General features: G+C 45.5%; 1 protein-coding gene across 1 annotated transcript in view; it reads right to left on the bottom strand.

Annotated features, from left to right (window-relative positions):
* tbc1d15 (TBC1 domain family, member 15) overlaps window positions 1-15384 on the bottom strand; it is a gene marked incomplete at its 3' end in the record, with an annotated part of 30802 nt that overhangs the window by 5272 nt on the left and 10146 nt on the right. Inside the window, exons 10-15 of the mRNA XM_083916346.1 lie at window positions 15367-15384; window positions 14994-15110; window positions 11981-12081; window positions 11259-11358; window positions 9291-9388; window positions 521-733 (exon numbers count right to left, since the gene is read on the bottom strand). The exon at window positions 15367-15384 is cut by the window's right edge and continues 77 nt beyond it. Coding sequence (XP_083772472.1) covers window positions 521-733; window positions 9291-9388; window positions 11259-11358; window positions 11981-12081; window positions 14994-15110; window positions 15367-15384 — 647 coding nt within the window. The remainder of the gene's footprint in view (window positions 1-520; window positions 734-9290; window positions 9389-11258; window positions 11359-11980; window positions 12082-14993; window positions 15111-15366) is intronic.

Here is a 15384-nt window from a genome sequence, read left to right as displayed (position 1 = left end):
CAACCGTACCACGTCTAGGAGCGGCACGCTTGCCGTCCACGACCCGTTTGAAAGAGGTGGGCTTTAGTAAAGCACGTTTGCACGTGTACGAGCACGAGCGTGCGCACGTGTACGAGCACGAGGCCTACGGCGGTTCTGAGGTCATTTCCTGTGCGCCTGTTGGGACGTAGAAAAAAGAAGGAGGGACCATGCGCGGACATTTCAAACAATGGCGGTGAAAGGTTCACGTTGGTGTGATGCGGAGGTGGAGTGTTTACTGCAGATTTGGTCGATGAAAAGATTCAAAAACAGTCGACAAGACGCACAAAAACTCCGAGGTCTACGGAAAGATCTGGAAACAAAGCCACGCATCGCCATGACGTCATCAATGCGTGTGACGTGTTACGGCGTGATGACGTATAGGCAGCAAGAAGCATTCTCCGAGGCCCAGGTAGTGTGAGTACAAACGGGCCTGGAGGGGGGGACAAGGACCCTAAAGCACGGGGCACGGGACGCACGCACAGGGGGAGGGCGCTCTAACCTGTGGCTGAGGCACAGTGGTGGGCTCTCTAACCTGTGGCTGAGGCCCAGTGGTGGGCTCTCTAACCTGCGGGCCCTGGCAGCAGCAGCAGCTCACCTTGAGGATCTCGTTGAAGCCGAACTTCTCCTCCATGATCTTCTTCTTCTCTGAGTCGAGGATCGAACAACAGACGAGCAGGTGGAAGTTCTGACAGGGGAGACCAGTCCACATGACCTACACACACACACACACACACACACACACACACACACACACACACACACACACACACACACACACACACACACACACACACACACACACACACACACACACACACACACACACACACACACACACACACACACACATGAGAGACACACACACACACACACACACACACACACACACACACACACACACACACACACACATGACAGACACACACACACACACACACACACACACACACACACACACACACACACACACGTGAGAGACACACACACACACACACACACACACACACACACACACACAGAGACACACACACGTGTGAGAGACACACACACACACACACACACACACACACACACACACGTGTGAGAGACACACACACACACACACACACACAGAGACACACACACAGAGACACACACACAGAGACACACACACACACACACACATGAGACACACACACACACAAACTGTTAAAGAAATGTATAAAATATTATCAGAAATGTTCTTTTCATGCATATAATACTAAGTGTTCTTTTATAGTGTTTGTTGCAAAGTATGTGCCTGCAGGTCTAAACCAATTATATTTCCTACATCTGGGGAAAGTTTTGATAACGTGTTCCCTCCCTAGAAGAGAACTGTGGGAGCGAAAGCAACTGTGACCTTGTAGACATTCTTGTGTGGAAAATAGTATCTGTACGTAAGAAAGTAATTATTATTCATGTACTTATGATTATGCATGTGAAACTTCAATAAAAGGACACGAGGGAGAATGGAGCCTTTGGAGAGGTTTGTGAGGACCGGACCTGTGCGTGCGATTACCTCTGCTCTCCCCGTGTCAGATACGTTAAAGGTGTCTCTTGTTTCTGATCTGATGAAGCCTCCAATGTGTTGTCCTGTCTGACAACTGAAAGAAGTGACGGTGTTGCGTTTGTCAAAGCAACAGAAATATTTTGACATTTGTGTTGTCCTGTCTGACAACTGAAAGAAGTGACGGTGTTGCGTTTGTCAAAGCAACAGAAATATTTTGACATTTGTGTTGTCCTGTCTGACAACTGAAAGAAGTGACGGTGTTGCGTTTGTCAAAGCAACAGAAATATTTTGACATTTTTGGTCCTTCGAGCCGGATCTCAACACTGCAGAAAAAAGGGTGACTGACGGGACGTCTGCAAAGACTGTGCACAGCAAAGTCTGGCGGAAAAACCTGCCGCTGGACAAAGACCACTTTTCAACGTGGCCAGACGAAAAAACCCCTCATCCATCCTTTTGACGCAGCAGACGAGATCCGAGCCAGTGGAGGGGAGACTTTCATCACGAAAAGGTCAGAGATTTAGAGAGACTAGGGAGCATTACGGCTCCACAGAAAGACGTCTTTAAAAGTGTGTCTGATTGCAGATCTGCAAAGAGTGTATGTGTGTGCGTGAATAATTGTTGTATGAAAAGGAATTTGGTCTGTTCGGCAGTATTTGGGCCCGAAACCTAACGGTGTAAACAGAAAGCCTATTTGCTTGCTGTAATAGATTAAATTGCATTAAGGACATTAGGTGAAGGGACTAGGGATCTAAAACGCAGATTTATTCCTGGGATAGAACCCCCAGACTGTGTCCGCAAGGAACAATACGTTCTTTGTAGAAGCTTGACACAGTGGGAATTATCTGTGGTCCTTGAGAAATTTCCCTGAGTCCTGGATCACTCAGTAACGTGATGCAATTGAATAAAACATTTCATGTTGTAGTAAGATGCAATTAAAATAAAAAGTAAAAGACAGATACTTGTAAGTGTAGAGAAAGCTAAAGCAAAAGAGGTGCTGGTTTATATGACGGAGGATGAAGAGACAGGGCCAGTGACGGGAAGACAGGAGAGACATAGGGATGAGAAAAGTGAAGAAAAAGGAGCTGCTGCAAAGCCAATGGTTGCTGCAAAGTCAAAGGTCGTAGTGCAGGGATTATGTAAAGTACATTCTTTCAGGATAGGAAGAGTTGATTTACTACCAAAAAGGGGTAGAGGAGGTTTCAGATAGAGCGAAACAGACAGAGACAGGGGAAGTGCTATTAAACTAACTGCTAAACTGATCTTTATACATAGTATAAAACAAGAGGTCATTTTGTATGTGAACGGTAAACTTATTACCTTTTTATGTGACATAGGTGCCTGCAGGACTACCTGCAGATAACTAATAGATAAATAAATAGATAGAAATACCATTAAAGCAGTGCACAGACGCACAGTACGGAGGACAAAAGCTGCCAAACAAATAATAAATAAATGAATGAGTTGCTTTTTAGTTTAAGAAAACATTTAATTTGACTTCACTTTGTCCGTTTGTGGCTGTAGATTTCTCCTTAATTCATCAAAAGTTAACTTTAGATAAAACATCAAATTATAAAAAACAAGCTTAATTTTATGGGGACATATATTATAAATAATACAAAATAGTACTTACAAATATTTTGACATTTTTATATACTTAATATACAGACATATCCCTCGATCAAATTTAAGATCAATCTAGACAACAGCCTTGGTCCTCGTTAACTTCCTGTCAGCTGATGTCATTCAACAGGAATCAAACTGGGTCTAAAGGTATTCTGGATGTATAATGTTTGGGGATTTGGGTTTAATTCAAAATGCTATTTAGGTAATCATCAAATACATGCAGAAAACCTGACATACAAATTTTGATTTTGGTCGTTTTCTGGATGTTTAAATTCACTTAATACTAACAGTGTTAGTAAAATTTGAGGGCAACAGGGGGGTTAACGTCAGTAAAGAACGGGGGAAGTTTCATGGTGATCTCAGCCTGGTTTCTACATTTGATTCATAAAAACATGCAGAAAACAAAACTAACAGTATTTTTTGATTTATGGTTAAAAGTGATTTCTGTAAATATATCTCTATATTATAAATATGTCAAAATTAAACAAGAACGTTGAATTTGGTTTTATCAAATGTTCACTTTTCTGTTCTGGAAATGTAAGAAAAATAATACTTTATATTTTATACCTTAATGCCTCATTTGCATTTTTAAACATAAAGTTTCAAAGAACTTGTAATACAATAAATATTTTAATAATATAATACATTGTACCCTTTTCATCCCTTTATAAAGACTCAACCTCTTTCTGTACAGTAGATATAACAAATGATGCATTATATTTAATGCAGGGTGGACGCACACCACATGTTTCTTTGACTAAATCCTCAAAGCAAACATGGAAAGATTTGGATAATGAAGCAAGACGAGTAAAAGCAGCTCACAGCTGGACGAATACAATCGATCCTAAAGTTCAATACAATAAGGATACGCAATATTATCGTCAAAAACTACAGTGGGTGGTCACAACCACTCCAAACGTCCAGTTGGACGAGTCAAACACATGAGAAGCAAATCTGTTATCTCTTACAACAGAAGAAGAACAAAGTCTGGCTTCATTACTCAAAGAATTATGGTCTGAAGGTCCATCTGATGTAGGATTAATGAAAGGCGTCCCACCAGTAGTAATTAAAGGAAAAACTGAATATAGGCCGAAAGTTAAACAATATCCCTTAAAACCTGATGCAGAAGAAGGCATTGAGCCTGTAATTGAAGATCTAAAGAAAGCAGGAATTATAATTCCGTGCCCAGATTCACCCTGTAATACACCTATTTTTCCTGTCCGAAAAGCTGCGCCATCAATTTCTTGGCGCATGATACAGGACTTAAGAGCAATTAATGCTGCAGTACAACAAAGGGCACCAAATGTCCCCAATCCACACACATTGCTTAATTCTATGGATCCTAATGCAAAGTATTTCTCGGTCATAGACTTAAGCAATGCGTTCTGGTCGATTCCAATACATAAAGATAGCCAACATTGGTTCGCATTTACGTTTAAGAATAAACGATATACATTCACAAGACTAGCACAAGGCTATTGCGAAAGTCCCACAATTTTCGCTGAAGCAATTGCCAATTGTCTAGCAGACTTCAACCCCCCTAGAGGGAGCCAAATCCTCTCATATATAGATGATATCATAATTAACTCCACAACAAAAGAGGATTGTAAAGAAGACACGTTAGCTTTACTCAAATTTCTTGCTAAAACTGGCAACAAAGTAAGTAAAAGTAAATTACAATTGTGGAAAGAAGAAGTAAAATACCTAGGTCACACGTTGACCCAAAATGGCAAAACAGTAAATCAAGAAAGAAAAACAGCCATTTTGTCTGCACCAAGACCAATAACAAAAAGACACATGATGTCCTTTTTAGGACTTTGCAACTACTGCCGAGCATGGGTAATGGATTACGCAGAAGTAACAAGACCTCTGCTTGATCTCATTTACTCTACACCTATGGCGTTAACAGATAAAATAATTTGGACAGAAACGGCAGAAAAAGCATTTTGTAACATAAAACAAATGCTGGCAGGAACGACGGTACTTGCCTTACCTAACTATGATAAACATTTTATCCAAACTGTAGACTGTAAAAATGGATTTATGACGTCGGTGTTATTACAAATACATGGGCAAAAACACAAACCCTTAGCCTACTATTCAACACAACTGGACCCAGTGGCTAGAGCATCCCCGCCCTGTGTTCAGGCCGTGATCGCAGCAGCAATGGCTGTACAGGCCTCTGCGGAGGTAGTATTGTTTCATCCAATAACACTACAAGTGCCACATGCAGTGGCAGCCCTGTTATTACAAACAAAAATGACCTTTTTATCACCTGCCAGACATCTGTCATGCATGACTACACTTTTGTCACAACCACATCTAAATTTAGAAAGAAGATTAAATCCAGCCACGCTGATACCAGCATCAACAGATGGCACTAAACATGATTGTCTGCATGAAACACAGTTAGTGTACAAACCACGTCCTGATTTATTAGACACACCTTTGACACATGGCCAAATAGTATTTGTTGATGGCTCTGCACGTAAGAATGCACAAGGACAAAATTGTGTAGGCTACGCTGTAACAACTATAGATAAATGCCTAAAAACAGGAAAATTACCATCTAATTTATCGGCACAGGCCGCTGAAATAGTAGCATTAACTGAAGCATGTAAATTATTTCAAAATAAGGATGTAACAATTTACACAGATAGCCAATTTGCATATGGCGCAGTACATCTATTCTGCCAACAGTGGAAACTTTAAAACTTTAAAACGTCAACAGGAAAACCAATAACACATGACAAGTTATTACAAGAACTTTTAAAAGCTATAATGTTACCTAAATCTATTGCAGTGTGCAAGTGTGATGCCCACACTAGAAGAAAAGATATGGTTTCAATCGGCAATGCAATGGCAGACAAAGAAGCTAAATTAGCCGCACATCCTGTCTTGCATGTTTCAACTTCTCAAAATACACCAGTGACGTGTGACATATTACGACAAAGACAACAACAAGCACCACAAATGGAGAAATCAATGTGGCAGAAAAAAGGAGCTACAAAAATAAATGATATTTATATTGGACCCGATGGTAAACCCTGGTTACCTCGATTGCTGTTCAAATGGGCTTCAATAATGAGCCATGGGCGTTGCCATGCCTCAAACGGGGGGATGATAGACTTAGTGAACAGCTACTATACTACTTATGGGTTTAATACATATTCAAAAAATTTTTGTAATCAATGTTTAACATGCATTAAACATAACTCACAAAGACAACAACGTCCAAAACGAGGTGCATTTCCAAAACCAGAATATCCTTTTGAAGAAATACATATGGATTTCATTAAACTAAACAAAAGCAAAGGTGTAGAATACTGTTTAGTTATAATAGATGCCTTTTCCAAATGGGTAGAAATGTTTCCATGTGCTAACCCTGATGCAATCACAGTAGCAAAAGCTATATGTAAAAGAATTGTCCCAACCTTTGGGATACCAAAAAGAATACCATCAGATAATGGCTCACATTTTGTAAACGACACAATAAATAAAATAGAAAAAAAACTAAAAATAGACTTAAAATACAATAGTGCTTATCACCCGGCCTCAGCTGGACTTGTTGAGAGGTTCAATGGCACAATTAAAAATAAGCTAACCAAATGCATGAACGAAACTGGAAGACCATGGCCTGAATGTGTTGATTTAGTACAACTAAGTTTACACATTATGCCTACAGGCGGGTGTAAATTGACCCCTTTTGAAACACTGTATGGTAGACCATATTATTTATCTGACCGACATTTAAAAATAAAAGACGAGCCTGACTCTGAGAAGACATTGGCAGACTAAATGAGACAGGCGCTGAGCCATAGAAAATGTAAAGAAACCAATAATCTGCCTGATTTTCCTATATGCCCCCAGGAGGACAAAACTGTGACGCCTGGTGACCACGTGTTCGTGAAAGTGATAAAGCGAAAGTGCTGGTCCAGTCCAAGGTGGGAGGGGCCATTCCAAGTTATTCTCTCCACGCCCACTGCTGTGAAGATCGCTGAGAGGTCCAGCTGGATACATCTCTCACATTGCAAAGTGAGGACACTTAGTGATCTCGTTCCAACCGCTGAGTAGGGGAAGTCTGACTACAAAGGGGTTTGGAAACGCCTAGGTCCATTCGTCTCAACGTCAGTGAAGAAATCAACGATCCTCTCAGGTTAGTGGAACGAGAGCATAAGTGTGAAACCATGTCAAAATACCATGAAAGATGGCTGGCCTCCTGGACTGCAGGTGCAACGATGGACGCACTAAAGATCTTTGCTGCCTTCGCCCCGTGGATGTGGACAACACCTCAAGACCCGAAGGATGAAGAAATGGTTCCAATGGTAAAAACTGTGATTGATGACTGTGATGATTCATTTCTATTCCGTAACAGTACTGGTATGACGAGGTCTGTAAATCTCAGATTACGTAGGAAATGTTATCAAGACAGCGAGCAGGGTCATTGTAAGACTTTGATATACTGTAGTGATTACCTTATTCTCACAGCAGAAGGTACTTGGTCACTTCAGGTTCTCACTAAATCAATGACGACATGCAAACACTTGTTCCGTAATCATAGCATATGGACACCTATTGTTGAGCCATGTACACTCCGCATACGATATCCTAGAGGTGATTATTATCGTAACCTCATTGGCGGGAAAGGGCATGGCTTACTGGAGGGGCCTGGTTTGAGATTCTGCTGAAGTTTCTGACACCCATAACTGTGATTCTCCTCCTATGCTGTGTATTCATCACGTGCATCGTGCCTTGTCTACAATCCCTGATGTCCAAGATGATAAGCAGAACCACGGCCGAGAGCCTGGCCCTGATAACTGCACATGCACATAACAAAGGATCCACCACAGCAGACACACATTTATACTGTGATGGCTGTGAGGAGTGTGCACTGGCTGACATAAAATATATTGTCTAAACTGATTACCTCTGAGTGTAAAGAAATGTTGTTTTCGAACCTGACGACTGTACTAAAAGCTCTGCCAAGAGAATGGTATGTGTCTGATATGAGAATGAATAATAACAATTCTGATAAACAGGAGGGAAATGTTAAAGAAATGTATAAAATATTATCAGAAATGTTCTTTTCATGCATATAATACTAAGTGTTCTTTTATAGTGTTTGTTGCAAAGTATGTGCCTGCAGGTCTAAACCAATTATATTTCCTACATCTGGGGAAAGTTTTGATAACGTGTTCCCTCCCTAGAAGAGAACTGTGGGAGCGAAAGCAACTGTGACCTTGTAGACATTCTTGTGTGGAAAATAGTATCTGTACGTAAGAAAGTAATTATTATTCATGTACTTATGATTATGCATGTGAAACTTCAATAAAAGGACACGAGGGAGAATGGAGCCTTTGGAGAGGTTTGTGAGGACCGGACCTGTGCGTGCGATTACCTCTGCTCTCCCCGTGTCAGATACGTTAAAGGTGTCTCTTGTTTCTGATCTGATGAAGCCTCCAATGTGTTGTCCTGTCTGACAACTGAAAGAAGTGACGGTGTTGCGTTTGTCAAAGCAACAGAAATATTTTGACATTTGTGTTGTCCTGTCTGACAACTGAAAGAAGTGACGGTGTTGCGTTTGTCAAAGCAACAGAAATATTTTGACATTTGTGTTGTCCTGTCTGACAACTGAAAGAAGTGACGGTGTTGCGTTTGTCAAAGCAACAGAAATATTTTGACACAAACACACACACACACACACACACACACATGAGAGAGACACACACACACACACTCACACTCTCACACACACACACACACACACACACACACACACACACTCACACTCACACACACACACACACACACACACACACACACACATGAGAGACACACACATGAGAGAGAGAGACACACACACACACACACACATGAGACACACACACACACACACACACACACACACACACACACACGACAGAGAGGCACACACACACACATGAGACACACACACACACACGAGAGACAGACACACACACACACACACACACACACGAGAGACAGACACACACACACACACACACACACACATACACACACATACACACACACACACACACACACACACACACACACTCACACACTCACACACACACACACACACACACACACTCACCTCCCAGAGTCTCAGCACGTCCTGGAAACTGAGTTCTCTCTTGAATCTGATCAACAACCAACGGAAGCAGAAGTACAGGTACCCCGAGTCCTGAGCCTCTGCACACAGACAGGTGAGAGGGAGAGACAGGTGAGAGGGAGACAGACAGGTGAGAGAGACAGGTGAGAGGGAGACAGGTGAGAGGGAGAGACAGACAGGTGAGAGGGAGACAGACAGGTGAGAGGGAGACAGACAGGTGAGAGAGACAGGTGAGAGGGAGAGACAGGTGAGAGGGAGACAGACAGGTGAGAGGGAGACAGGTGAGAGGGAGACAGACAGGTGAGAGACAGGTGAGAGAGAGAGACATGTGAGAGAGACAGACAGGTGAGAGAGAGACAGGTGAAAGAGAGAGACAGGTGAGAGAGAGACAGGTGAGAGACAGACAGGTGAGAGACAGACAGGTGAGAGAGAGAGACAGACAGGTGAGAGACAGACAGGTGAGAGAGAGAGACAGACAGGTGAGGGAGAGACAGGTGAGAGAGAGAGACAGACAGGTGTGAGACAGACAGGTGAGGGACAGGTGAGAGAGAGAGACATGTGAGAGAGACAGACAGGTGAGAGAGAGACAGGTGAGAGGGACAGACAGGTGAGAGACAGACAGGTGAAAGAGAGAGACAGGTGAGAGAGAGACAGGTGAGAGACAGACAGGTGAGAGACAGACAGGTGAGAGACAGACAGGTGAGAGAGAGAGACAGACAGGTGAGAGACAGACAGGTGAGAGAGAGAGACAGACAGGTGAGGGAGAGACAGGTGAGAGAGAGAGACAGACAGGTGTGAGACAGACAGGTGAGGGACAGACAGACAGGTGAGAGACAGAAAGGTGAGAGACAGACAGGAGAGAGACAGACAGGTGAGAGAGACAGGTGAGAGACAGACAGGTGAGAGAGAGACAGGTGAGAGACAGACAGGAGAGAGACAGACAGGTGAGAGACAGACAGGTGAGAGACAGACAGGTGAGAGACAGGTGAGAGAGAGACAGGTGAGAGAGAGACAGGTGAGAGAGAGACAGGTGAGAGGGAGACAGACAGGTGAGAGACAGACAGGTGAGAGAGAGACAGGTGAGGGAGAGAGAGACAGGTGAGAGGGAGAGACAGGTGAGAGACAGACAGGTGAGAGAGAGACAGGTGAGAGAGAGAGACAGGTGAGAGGGAGAGACAGGTGAGAGAGAGAGACAGGTGAGAGGGAGAGACAGGTGAGAGGGAGAGACAGGTGAGAGACAGACAGGTGAGAGAGAGACAGGTGAGAGGGAGAGACAGGTGAGAGAGAGAGACAGGTGAGAGGGAGAGACAGGTGAGAGACAGACAGGTGAGAGGGAGACAGGTGAGAGGGAGACAGGTGAGAGAGAGAGACAGGTGAGAGAGAGAGACAGGTGAGAGGGAGAGACAGGTGAGAGAGAGAGAGACAGGTGAGAGAGACAGACAGGTGAGAGAGACAGACAGGTGAGAGGGAGACAGGTGAGAGGGAGAGACAGGTGAGAGACAGACAGACAGGTGAGAGAGAGACAGGTGAGAGACAGACAGGTGAGAGACAGACAGGTGAGAGGGAGACAGGTGAGAGGGAGACAGGTGAGAGAGAGACAGGTGAGAGAGAGAGACAGGTGAGAGGGAGAGACAGGTGAGAGACAGACAGGTGAGAGGGAGACAGGTGAGAGGGAGACAGGTGAGAGAGAGACAGGTGAGAGAGAGAGACAGGTGAGAGGGAGAGACAGGTGAGAGACAGACAGACAGGTGAGAGGGAGACAGGTGAGAGGGAGACAGGTGAGAGGGAGACAGGTGAGAGACAGACAGACAGGTGAGAGGGAGACAGGTGAGAGGGAGACAGGTGAGAGGGAGACAGGTGAGAGGGAGAGACAGACAGGTGAGGGAGAGACAGACAGGTGAGAGACAGACAGACAGGTGAGGGACAGACAGGTGAGAGACAGACAGGTACCCAGGTAGTTCCAGAAGGACAGGTCCAGCAGTCGCAGCAGAGAGCTGAGCTGGATCAGCTGAGTCTTCATCCCCAACATCTGCTCCTCAAAGTTCTGGTGCTGCAACACAAACACACCATGATGATCAGGTCAGGACCCTGATCCTGGATCAGCTCCAGACCCTGGTCCTGGATCAGCTCCAGACCCTGGTCCTGGATCAGCTCCAGACCCTGGTCCTGGATCAGCTCCAGACCCTGATCCTGGATCAGGTCCAGACCCTGGTCCTGGATCAGGTCCAGACCCTGATCCTGGATCAGCTCCAGCCTCTGATCCAGGATCAGCTCCAGCCTCTGATCCTGGATCAGGTCTCAGGGGCAGCAGCTCCAGCCTCTGATCCTGGATCAGGTCTCAGGGGCAGCAGCTCCAGCCTCTGATCCTGGATCAGGTCTCAGGGGCAGCAGCTCCAGCCTCTGGTCCTGGATCAGGTCTCAGGGGCAGCAGCTCCAGCCTCTGATCCTGGATCAGGTCTCAGGGGCAGCAGCTCCAGACTCTGATCCTGGATCAGGTCTCAGGGGCAGCAGCTCCAGCCTCTGGTCCTGGATCAGGTCTCAGGGGCAGCAGCTCCAGCCTCTGATCCTGGATCAGGTCTCAGGGGCAGCAGCTCCAGCCTCTGATCCTGGATCAGGTCTCAGGGGCAGCAGCTCCAGACTCTGATCCTGGATCAGGTCTCAGGGGAACTCACCATCTGGTCCATGAAGGAAACAAAACACCAGAACGCGTCCACTTCATTCTCCATCACGAAGAGGATCGGAGACAACAGGTCACTCATGCCCTGGACGTACCCTGGACACACACACACACACACACACACACACACACACACACACACACACACACACACACACACACACACACACACACACACACACACACACACACACACACACACACACACACACACTTTTTAGATGTTTTAAGACTATTTCAGGACCTTTAGGCCTCTGTCAGGACCTTTAAGACTCTGTCAGGACCCTTAAGACTCTTTCAGGACCTTTAGGACTCTGTCAGGACCTTTAGGACTCTTTCAGGACCTTTAGGACTCTGTCAGGACCTTTAAGACTCTTTCAGGACCTTTAGGACTCTTTCAGGACCTTTATGACTCTTCCAGGACCTTTAAGACTCTTTCAGGACCTTTAAGACTCTGTCAGGACCTTTAAGACTCTGTCAGGACCTTTAGGACTCTTTCAGGACCTTTAAGACTCTTTCAGGACCTTTAAGACTCTTCCAGGACCTTTTAAACTCTTCCAGGACCTTTTAAACTCTTCCAGGACCTTTTAAACTCTTCCAGGACCTTTAGGACTCTTTCAGGACCTTTAAGACTCTTTCAGGACCTTTAAGACTCTTTCAGGACCTTTAAGACTCTTCCAGGACCTTTAAGACTCTTCCAGGACCTTTTAGACTCTTCCAGGACCTTTTAGACTCTGTCAGGACGTTTAGGACTCTGTCAGGACCTTTAGGACTCTTCCAGGACCTTTTAGACTCTGTCAGGACGTTTAGGACTCTGTCAGGAACTTTAGGACTCTTCCAGGACCTTAAGGACTCTGTCAGGACCTTTAAGAGCGTGCTCACACTGTCCTTTTGGCCACGGCCAAAACCGGTTTTTCAGCTAAAGTCTAGAACCTTTAAGTAGTGTGAGCGCACCCGCTCCGCGCTCAACTGGGGCCAGCTGGGCCGCCACGGCCCGCTTGAAAGAGGTGGGCTTTAGCGGAGCCGTTTGCACATGTACGACCACGAGCCCTACGGCAGTAGCGTTATGTCCGCCTGTTCGGACATGTAAAAAGAAGGAGGGACCATGCGCGGACATTTAACAACAACAACAATGGCGGTGAAAGGTTCACGTTGGTGTGATGCGGAGGTGGAGTGTTTACTGCAGATTTGGTCGATGAAAAGATTCAAAAACAGTCGACAAGACGCACAAAAACTCCGAGGTCTACGGAAAGATTTGGAAACAAAGCCACGCATCGCCATGACGTCATCAATGCGTGTGACGTGTTACGGCGTGATGACGTATAGGCAGCAAGAAGCATTCTCCGAGGCCCAGGTAGTGTGAGTACAAACGGGCCTGGAGGGGGGGACAAGGACCCTAAAGCACGGGTAGTGGTCCGGGAGGACAGTGTGATCACGCCCTTAAAGGTCCTGACAGAGTCTTAAAGGTCCTGGAAGAGTCATAAAGGTCCTGACAGAGTCTTAAAGGTCCTGACAGAGTCTTAGAGCGTGATCACACTGTCCTTTTGGCCGCGGCCAAAACCGGTTTTTCAGCTAAAGTCTAGTACCTTTAAGTAGTGTGAGCGCACCCGCTCCGCGCTCAACTGGGGCCAGCTGGGCCGCCACGGCCCGCTTGAAAGAGGTGGGCTTTAGCGGAGCCGTTTGCACATGTACGAGCACGAGCCCTACGGCAGTAGCGTTGTGTGCGCCTGTTCGGACATGTAAAAAGAAGGAGGGACCATGCGCGGACATTTAACAACAACAACAATGGCGGTGAAAGGTTCACGTTGGTGTGATGCGGAGGTGGAGTGTTTACTGCAGATTTGGTCGATGAAAAGATTCAAAAACAGTCGACAAGACGCACAAAAACTGAGAGGTCTACGGAAAGATTTGGAAACAAAGCCACACACACGCGATCAATGCGTGTGACGTGTTACGGCGTGATGGCGTGTGGACAGCAAGAAGTATTGGCCGAGGCCCAGGTAGTGTGAGTACAAACGGGGCTGGGGCGCGGGGGAGAGAGGGAGGGGGGACAAGTACCGTAAAGTCCGGGTCTCGGTCCGGGAGGATAGTGTGAGCGCGCCCTAAGACTCTGTCAGGACCTTTAGGACTCTGCCAGGACCTTTAGGACTCTGCCAGGACCTTTAGGACTCTGCCAGGACCTTTAGGACTCTGTCAGGACCTTTAGGACTCTGTCAGGACCTTTAGGACTCTGTCAGGACCTTTAAGACTCTGTCAGGACCTTTAAGACTCTTCCAGGACCTTTAAGAATCTGTCAGGACCTTTAAGACTCTGTCAGGACCTTTAAGACTCTGTCAGGACCTTTAAGACTCTGTCAGGACCTTTAAGAATCTGTCAGGACCTTTAAGACTCTGTCAGGACCTTTAAGACTCTTCCAGGACCTTTAAGACTCTTTCAGGACCTTTAAGACTCTGTCAGGACCTTTAAGACTCTGTCAGGACCTTTAGGACTCTGTCAGGACCTTTAAGACTCTTCCAGGACCTTTAAGACTCTTTCAGGACCTTTAAGACTCTGTCAGGACCTTTAAGACTCTGTCAGGACCTTTAAGACTCTGTCAGGACCTTTAAGACTCTTCCAGGACCTTTAAGACTCTGTCAGGACCTTTAGGACTCTGTCAGGACCTTTAAGACTCTTCCAGGACCTTTAAGACTCTTTCAGGACCTTTAAGACTCTGTCAGGACCTTTAAGACTCTGTCAGGACCTTTAAGACTCTGTCAGGACCTTTAAGACTCTGTCAGGACCTTTAAGACTCTGCCAGGACCTTTAGGACTCTTCCAGGACCTTCAGACTCTTCATCAGAACCTGTGTTTCCTGTTTCTTTTGTTTTGTCCCTGATTTCTTTTGTTCTTCGTGTTCGTGTGCAGAGCTGAGGAGCTGTGACCTCAGGAGCGTGTTCGGCTCTGATGAGCGTGTGCAGGAGGCGGGGGGCGGTGGCGTTGGCGGTGGCGTCGCCGTGGTCACAGACTCACCCAGGTCGAAGTCGAACATGCAGTAGGTCATCAGGATGTCGTGGAGCAGAACCAGACCCGGGTTATCCACGCCTTCGTAGAAGCGGTTGGTTCTGTCCGTGCGGTTCACGTCTTTCTCTGAACACAAGAGTCAGAGGGGGACGTTACAGTTCATACACATATATGAATATATAATATACACGTTACATTTCATACACATATATGAATAAATAATATACACGTTATAGTTCATACATATATGAATAAATAATATACACGTTAAAGTTCATACATATATGAATATATAATATACACGTTATAGTTCATACATATATGAATATATAATATACACGTGATAGTTCATAAATGTATGAATATTAAATAGAATAATAACCGATGAGGCTCCTGAAGT

The sequence above is a fragment of the Echiichthys vipera genome (genome assembly GCF_963691815.1).
Source record: "Echiichthys vipera genome assembly, chromosome: 7".
Classification (NCBI taxonomy): Eukaryota; Metazoa; Chordata; class Actinopteri; order Perciformes; family Trachinidae; genus Echiichthys; species Echiichthys vipera.
This window is presented reverse-complemented; position numbering and strand designations above follow the sequence as displayed.